The sequence below is a fragment of the Rutidosis leptorrhynchoides genome, chromosome 11, assembly GCF_046630445.1.
Source record: "Rutidosis leptorrhynchoides isolate AG116_Rl617_1_P2 chromosome 11, CSIRO_AGI_Rlap_v1, whole genome shotgun sequence".
NCBI lineage: Eukaryota > Viridiplantae > Streptophyta > Magnoliopsida > Asterales > Asteraceae > Rutidosis > Rutidosis leptorrhynchoides.
In genome coordinates this window covers 33,560,712-33,570,082 of record NC_092343.1, presented here as the reverse complement: position 1 = coordinate 33,570,082, position 9,371 = coordinate 33,560,712, and the positions used below count along the sequence as shown (strand labels likewise).

Sequence of the window (9,371 nt, the reverse complement as noted above, 5' to 3'; positions counted from 1 at the left end):
TAGTAGAAAAAAAAGTTTAAGATTTTATTCAGTGACACCATTAATTCTCCTTCTTCCATTGGAATGGTCTAACTTATACGGAGTAATACTTACAATTCCCATATAAGACAACTAAAAGTATAAAGTCATAAAAAGATAGCAGTCAACAAAGACTAAAAAGTGTAAAGTCGTAAAAAGATGGTAATAAACAAAACAATTCATTAAATCAATCTTGTAGATGCGAGTAATAAATATTAGGATTTATATACATTTTTTAAAGATAACCTTGAGGCTATCTTTAATAAATTCTAAATAATGATAAAAGCTAAACATTTGAGTAACTACTATGATAAAACTATTGTATGTAGCATCAAAATTTAATCAACCACATCAGAAAATATAATATAGTATACGCTGGTCTTCCATATAAAGTTCCTCACTCCCGTTCCAACTATTTTTAACTTTAGGTCCACTTGGCCCATCTGCACCAAATAATACTTTTGGCATACTTTCAATAAATCTTCTAAATACTCCCCTTAAATACCACTTCAAACTATGTAGTATTGCATCCAGTTCTTCATCAATTACATACTTTATAGGAGGACCCCAATTCCTCATATAATTCAACCACGGTGGCTCAACCACCACACCACCCAAATACTCCGCCGCCACAACCATCGCGCCAACACCTGTATCCATAACCTTATTGCTCGGGGCCGTTATATCCACCAAACCCGCAACTTTGGCTCCTTTCCACCCGAAGTGAACCATCCCGGATCTCGGATACAACCCATGACCATGCAACGCTGAGTAAGCAATAACTCTACTATTCGCGTCCCATTCTAGATCCGCCCCGCTTACCCATTCGCCCCAACTATGTCGCCCAAAGTAAACACTATTCAACTCTCCATTAATATTACTTATCCTTAAAGTAACATGTTCCCAATCACCTACATGCTCGCCTATCCGCCCTAATAATATAACTTTAGACAACACTTTAGCCCTTGATGCGCCATTAAAAGGGTGAAACACCCATATGCTAATATCGGTATATAATCCGCCCGAAACCGGTTTAACGTGAAAATAAGCTCTAGCAGTTTGTAGATTACCACTCATGACTCTTTCTTTACTCGGCCAATCAACCGGAAGATCTAGCCAATATGTGTCATCGTTCGGACCACCTTGTGGAAGGTTCGCACCGTTTGATTGAACCGGAATAGGCTTCAACTCATCTCCAACATGGTAAAGCAATGCACCATTTTCGAAAAACCATTCGACTGATGAAGGGAGGTATTCTTCATCAGGATGGAAATAAATAACAGGAGCGTACGCCTTAATCAACGTTCGAATTTGGCCCAAATTCGGCAAGGCGTAAGATACTTTATTTGTACCTTGCAACTTTCCTAACCGCTCATTTTTAATCTTAATCCCGCCCATGGAACTATGAACATGTAACCTGTTCAGATCAATAACATTTGGGTTCTCAAATGCAATTGTCATTACATGATCATTTAGACTCGTTTTTGTTCTAGTGTGATCAGTAAAGTCGACATGATAATTTGAACTCCTTTTTGTTGTAGTGTGATCGGTAAACTTGACATGAACACAACTCACGCGATCAAGTGATGGCTTTTTAAATTCACTAGTGATCACGTAACCAATCGCCTTGTATCTGTACGGTGCAATTGGAAGCCAAACATAAACTTCACCGTCCTTTGAGATGTTTAATGAACGACTAGACCACCTAAGAACGTAATCAATGGGTGATTTGAGAGCTGGTTTGTACGGATTGTTTGATACATCTTTTGCGACATGAAAATGTGCAAAAAGTGGAATGTTGTTTGGATGTGCATATGATCCTAAACTTGAAAACCCATGTGGGATTTCAACAGGATCATAAAATGTTATCCCAGAAGTATCGGGTCCACCTTTAATATTGATTGACCATATTTTCTTGAATGATGTCACGTGAGTCACAGCTAATCCTCCCAAATCTATGGTTCCACTTCCAAACCCTTCACCTAAAATGGAAAACAATATAATTAAACACAATATAGGTTCGATCATAAGTGAGTAACATAATGATAGAATATAGCAATATAGCAATATAATAATATCATTTTAGAACACGAAGACGACAACATATAGCAAATATTTTTAATTGGCATTTGGTCGACTTTTGTGACAAAAAACTTTACCGATACATGTAATCGAAAAAGTATTAGAGCTTTATTTTTAATATATTTTTTTAGTGAATTAATTGTAAAAAAAAAAAAAAAAATGCCTCAAAGCTTTGTCGAGACGAGTTAATTGTCAGGATAATGTCTATTTTATTTTTCGATAATTTTATTTTTCGCTAAAAAAATATTTTTTTCCTGATCGACTTTAACCGACTAGCTAGTGAATGAATGGAACACAAACAACGTCTTTACAAACAAGAGATTACTGCACTCTACAAAGATATCTATAAATTAACAAAATATAAATATCCTTAATCATTTCGTCAAAGAGTTGACTTCAAATAAAATACACAATTTCTAAAGGTTAGTTAACATGTAGAACATTAGTGTACAAGTAAATAATCTACGTTTTTAGAACATTATTATTATGGACGTTAACTACAATTCTAATAGTTACTTTTAATATACAAAGAAATATAATATAAAGATCACGAACGTGAACGTTACAAATCACTTATAAATAATGTTGATATTAATATTAACTGGTTAGTCACCTTCAACTTGTTTTTCCTGTGACTATATTACCATTCGATCTTGATTTGATCGACCATATCATTTTGTATGCAGAATTTTTGTAAATGTAACATTTCTCATAAAAAGTATTATTGTGTCCAGAAATGTTTAGCATGAAGGTTTAACGTACACTTCTAAATATCGAGTTCAGTTTATTTTTTCACATTTTGAAAGTATAAAATTTACATAATCGACAAGGGCAAAACATTAAACATTTTAAATAAATACAATAGTATAAGTCTATAAGACATTGAACTTTAAAATATAATTACATTTAAATAATAACTTTGTTCGTCAACTCAGTTGTTCTAATCTTAATCCGTACCCATGTTTGTGTATGAATAAAGACATAGAACGTAACATTTTGTTTCAGAAAGCATGAAACAATCATTATATTAAATTACTACAATAATAGATATAAAAGATGAAAGATGGATACCTTGATCAAGTGTCCATCTGGGTAAAGAAGAAGGAAGTTGAATAATGTTATGAATATTGTCTTGTGAATTAATCATTGTTGCCACATTGAATGAGAAGAACAAAGAGAATAAGATCAGAGTGACAATTAGAGAAGAATTCATCTTTTGAAATGAGTTCAGGAACAGATTAATTAGTGAATTATTAATGACCAATTGTGCTTTCATAGTTAGTCATACAAATATTTATACTATTTTTCATTAGATGAAAAGATCCAAATTCCTAAGATACATTTGTTACAAAATTCTTTTGTTTAAGGAATTGATTTTTATATTTTGTCTTTTGTATTATCTTTAACTATATATATATATATGGTCGTTATACTTTTTCAAAATAGAAATTTATATAAACAAAGGTATATATGTTTAAAGAAGTTGATAATGTACAAATGATTATCCATAAGGTACACATGATTGGTGTGCAAGTATTGTGGCTACTGAAATGTATAAGATCATTTGTAAGGTTGACCGATCCATTCGAATCCAGAAAAGTATACGATCAAATCTAATCTTGTATTAAGTTATATTTAAGAATATTTAATTTTTTTAGTCAACGAAAAACAGTAATAGAGGTTTCGTAATACTCGTAGTTGTTACTAAACTTGCAAAATGTATTTTTTTTAGCCAACAAAACATATATATTTTCAGACATCTAAATTAATGACCTAAGAAAATTTAAAATGTGAGTGACCTATGTCGTTTCAAATACAGTAAATTACAAAAAGAAAAATGTTATACTTAAATAATTTTTACAATTTCCAGTTTGAAGTTCTTGGGCTCTATGGTAACACTGATTCGATGGTTGGTCCAGTTCATTGGTGAAGAAAGTTTAGCTTCTGCTAATAGAGGTTTCGTAATAAATTGGTTTTCAATTCGCATCCTATGAAAAGATATGAGATTTTTGATAGCATCCTTAGTTTAGATTTTATTTGAGTATAAAGGTCGGAAAAAAAAAAAAAAAATGAACCATCCGGGCATAGCCTGGATGGCCACTGAGCTATCCCCATGATAGCATCCACCCGGGTTCGAGTTTGAGTTACGCCTCGGCTTGTTCAAAAAGGGAGATGACTGGAGGGATGTCGAAAGACAATTCACCCGGTAGCGGGTCTGGCACTCAGCGGGCTCGTTCCCACAGGTTTACCCTCTGCGGGGGAGTCAAAAGATTCGTTCGTAGGGAGGTTCCTGAGTAACCAAAAAAAAAAAAAAAAAGGTCGAAAAAATGTAAACTAAAACTTCTGGTTGAGTTCTTCTCGGTAATCCTCTTTTAGTATTTTGCTAGAGAGTAATAGTTTGATTTTCAATTTCCAGCTCTAGACCAATATATATATCTTTACATGAATCAGATCCAAAAGTATCGAGTTTCGAGTTTTCTCATCGAGTACCGGTCTTTTTCGTTGTCCCTAAGTAACTCGAGGATAACTCTAGTTGCTTAAAAAAGGTTATAAATATGTAAATAATGTGAAGTGTACGATCACAAAATTATGGGTGATATTCGTATACTAATAATTTAATCTTTATCTTATTCGTTATGCATTATAAAACATGTATGATACTTCGTATGTTTTATGGTGTAGAGATTTTTAAAAAAGAAAAAATAAGGTCTAAAAGTATTGTTAGTAACAACTGACTCAAGTTTTCTTTGAAAATTTAATCATTCAATCATTGGCTCTGTTTTCGAGTTTTTAGATGAAAGAAAAGAAATAAAGTGAAGGTGAATGGAAGGGATGAAAGTGGATCTTTTCAATTTAAAAGAAAATGTAGGAAGAAAAATTAGACATAATAATCATTTCATTTTATTTCCTATCTCTTTTGCTGCATTCTTGAGTTTAATTTATGATGAAAAGGAAAGGAATTGGGCATATTAAAAAATATATTAGACATTCTCAAAAGTTTTATTTCGGATAGAAATGAAAGAATAGGAGAAGATTAGGAAGAAGAGTATATATGATTTTTGTTAAAAACGATTGGGAACGAAAACGATGTATTTATCTTAATACTATCTTTAATCCTCTTAAAAAAATTAACTGTTTTGTTTATATATATATATATATATATATATATATATATATATATATATATATATATATATATATATTTCTTACATTCAAAAATAATAATGTGCGTAAAACTAACAATTAAAACATTGAGTTGTAGCTCAACTGGTAGTGGTCTGTCTCTCTTAACGAGAGGTCAAGAGTTCGACTTCGTTGAGCTGCGACATTGCACTCAATGTTATCTCTGACCTGAAGTATACACCCAGGTCTCCTTTAGCTTAGTAGGAGGTCAGTGGAGAGGGGGTTTTATCGGCCATGCCCTTGGATTGATCCGGGTTTCTTTCACGGCAGTAGTTGAGGGCGGATTATGCATCTACAATGATGATCGCGTGGGTGGTTTAGTCCCTCTGGGTGATCTCAATTTGATGTCACAAAAAATAAGACTAACAATTAAATATTGACTAGATGTTATATCTTGATCATATAATTTATTTACAAATCAATTTAGTTAAAATATTGCAAATGATATAATTCTTTTGCTCTATTCTCAACTCGAGAATATATGTATCTTATTTTATGTTACATTTATTTTCGTCGTTATTCTCTATTTCCCTTTCCATCCCGTTTTTCTCACTTAAAAAAAACTCGAGAACACATCATCAGTAATAACTTGAGAACATCAAATTTTTTTAGTTTGTTTCTGATTATTTCCCTTTCTTTCATGATATTAACTTGAAACAGAGCCCAATCTTTTTTTCTTTGACTAAAATAACGAATATTGTTCAAATTAAGAAACCTTCATCAATAATCAATAAATGAATGATTCACAAAATTAATACTTACATCTCGCTAAAAGAAAACGAAAAATTGACAAATTTTTACACTTTTCGAAGTCTTCAAATAATATACACATTTTTCAAAAAAACTTGGCAATATACACAACTCATTAGACCAAACTTAAGGGTCAAGGGGTGTCATATGACACTATGGCCAATCAAATTTTAGTAGTAAATTTTTAGTTTTTTCAATTTGACCCCAACGGCCCAACCCAATCCCAACCAAAAAAGTCCATAACTAAATTAAATAGTAAATTAACAATCCCCATTAATTTTTTTGGCCCAAAAAGGATTCTCTTTATTTCCCAACAACTCACGCAGAACCATAGATTGTTTCAATTTTGCTCTCTTTTTTTACTCCGTAATATTCAATAGTTGAAAGCATCCAAAAGTGATTAAGAGAGAAACTAGTGTTATTCTTTCATCTTCAACACTATTTATTCGATTGATCGAGTCTCAACAGCCTTCTTTGGGTTTAATCAGGTAATTTTGTACTTAGTTTATTTAGGGTTTACAAAATCTTTGTTAATATTAACTTTTAGAGATTGTAGTTGTTTTGTATTTGTGTAAATGTGTTTTGTTGTTGCCACTTGCTCTTATTTTGGATTAATAAATAGTTGATTAGATATTTGTAGCCTTTATGTGTTAGTCTTGTTTATGAATTTTGATCTACTGCCATGATTCGAAAACTTGTTAGTCTTGTTTGTTATGTTTAACTTGTTTGTGAATTGGAGTAATAAATAGTAATAAATACTTAACAAATGAAACGTTAGGATAATAGGATTGGCCAAGTGAATTTTTTTTTTTAGACATAAGACTTTTTATTTTAAACAGAAGTCTTATATGCTTCTATTGCAGTGTTATTAACTAATAAGCTTTTTTGTTGATTGATAGACATGGAAAAATATCTTAAAAGAAAAGAACCATCTTCTTCGATGCCTATTGATGTTGATGAAATGGATAATCTTCCGTGGGATCCGTTTGATAGACCAAGAATTGCGCAATATAACCCAAATCAAAGAGATGAGATACGGAGACAATATTTGATTAGAGGACCTTCTCAACCACATGGTTATGATTTTCCAAAAACAAACGGTAGACGGTTTGTCAAAACTTGGTTCGATAAATATAGCAATTGGATAGAGTATAGTGTTAAAGCGGATAGAGCATTTTGCTTGTGTTGCTATTTATTTAGAGCATTTTGCTTGTGTTGCTATTTATTTAGAGGGCAAATTGGGCAACAAGGAGGTAATGAGGCATTTATGACAGAAGGGTTTAATAGTTGGAACAAGAGCGATAGACTTAAAGCTCATGTTGGTCTTGTTAATAGCTTTCATAATAGAGCATTACAAAAGTGTGAATAAACAAGATGAAGCGATGAATACAGAGAATCGAATTCGATTGAGTGCAACAGTTTCTGCTTGTAGGTATTGTTTAAAATGTGCATTACCATTTCGTGGTCATGATGAAACAGAAGCATCTCTATTCAAAGGAAATTTCTTGGAATTAATAAACTTGATCTTAAGTCGAGATAAGGAACTCCATAAACTATCGAAAGCTCCGGGAAATAATAAATTGGTATCTCCTTGTATTCAAAAGGATGTCGTTAAGTGCTTTAAACAAGAAGTACTTGAATCCATTTTTAAGGAAATCGGTGATGATGTGTTTGCGTTGCTAGTTGATGAATCTAGTTATGTATCCAAAAAGGAACAAATGGCTATTGTTTTAAGATTAGGGATGGCAATGGATCGGATATGGATCGGGTGAGGCCGTATCCATATCCATATCCATTTATTTTTTTTACTTTTCATCCATCCATATCCATATCCGTCGGGTGAAGCGGGTTAATGGATAATTATCCATATCCGTTTAAATTTATTTTATTTTTAACAATTATTCATTTGGTCATAGTGAACTTCTTTGATAAGTTATTCATTTTGATGAATGTTGTTTGTGCTTTTTGTAAACGGAAAGATATGCTGCTAGACACGGAGAAAGAGAGGGTAGAAAAAGAAATTGGTAGTGGTATATTAAAAACCGGGAGTGGATTGAATCAAGAGCTTTCTCTTATACGAATCGGAGACACAAGATGGAATTCTCACTATAAAACGCTTTTGCGGTTGGTTGATATGTTTCCATCGATTATCAAGGTCCTTGAATATGTTAAGGAGGAAGGGACTAACGGTTCTACACAAAACCAAGCCCATGGTCTTTTGAAGTATTTGAAATCATTTGATTTTGTGTTTTATTTGCATCTAATGTTGCGCATTTTAGGGTTGACGAACATATTGTCGAAAGCTCTTCAAAGAAAAGATCAAGATATCTTAGAAGCGGTTTTATTGGTGAAGTCAACCAAAGAAAAATTACAAGAGTTAAGATTAATGGGGTTTGAACAACTTTTAGAGAAAATATCTTCTTTTTGTGAGAAACATGATATCTGAATGTTGAAAATCAATGAAGATTGTGTTAATTCAAGACGGCAAAAGGAGAAGATCACTAATCAACATTATTATGAAGTTGAGTGTTTTAACACCGTTGTGGATATGCAAATTCAAGAATTCGGTGATCGTTTTTGTGAAGCTAGTACCGAGCCACTTAGTTGTATGTCGGCGTTAAATCCACGCGATTCATTTTCAATGTTTGATGCATCGAAGTTATTAAGGTTAAGTCACTTATATCCAAAAGATTTTAATAATGTGGAGATTAGTGAGCTTGAACAACAACTTAACATATACCATCACAGTGTCCGAATATATGAAAATTTTGCTAACTTGATTAGTATTGGCGACATTACTAGAGTGATGGTAGAAACAAGGAAACATCTATCTTTTCCTTTGGTTTATCGGCTATTAAAGCTTGCATTGATTTTGCCCGTTGCAACCGCAACGGTTAAGAGGTGCTTTTCGGCGATGAAAATTGTAAAGTCGAATTTACGCAATCGTATTGGGGAAGAGTTCTTGAATGCTTGTGTAATTTGCGCGGTAGAAATAGAAGCACTTGCGAAGGTAAACGATGAAGATGTAATTCAACGTTTTCAAGAGATGCGTTTCCGTAAAGGAAAAGTGTAGTATTTTAAGCAGATTTGGTGTAGTTTTTTGGGAGGATTTTGTGCAATTTTTTTGGGTAGCTTTTGTGCAGTTTCGCGACTATTTTGCTACTGTTTTTATGCTCTTTTTTGTGCACTTTTGTTGTTGTATGTAAGCTGTTTTTTGTTCATATTTTAATAGTGAAGTTGGTTTTTTATAGTTATCGTTGTAAAAAATTTGACCCCGGTGTTACAGATTTCTGGATCCGCCACTGACCACAACTTTAATTGTTGGGTTAACTTTTTTC

The 9,371-nt window shown here is 32.6% G+C and overlaps 1 protein-coding gene and 1 pseudogene across 1 annotated transcript; one reads left to right on the top strand and one right to left on the bottom strand.

Moving 5' to 3' along the window:
- Positions 1–369: 369 nt before the first annotated feature.
- LOC139874441 (hypothetical protein At1g04090-like) lies at positions 370–3,313 on the bottom strand. Its single transcript, XM_071861874.1, has 2 exons — positions 3,172–3,313; positions 370–2,000 (listed from the first exon to the last, which is right to left on the bottom strand). The coding sequence occupies exons 1-2, from the start codon at positions 3,311–3,313 to the stop codon at positions 370–372; spliced, it is 1,773 nt and encodes a 590-aa protein (XP_071717975.1).
- A 4,102-nt stretch (positions 3,314–7,415) lies between these two features.
- Positions 7,416–9,106, top strand: LOC139874440 (uncharacterized; annotated as a pseudogene).
- Positions 9,107–9,371: the final 265 nt, after the last annotated feature.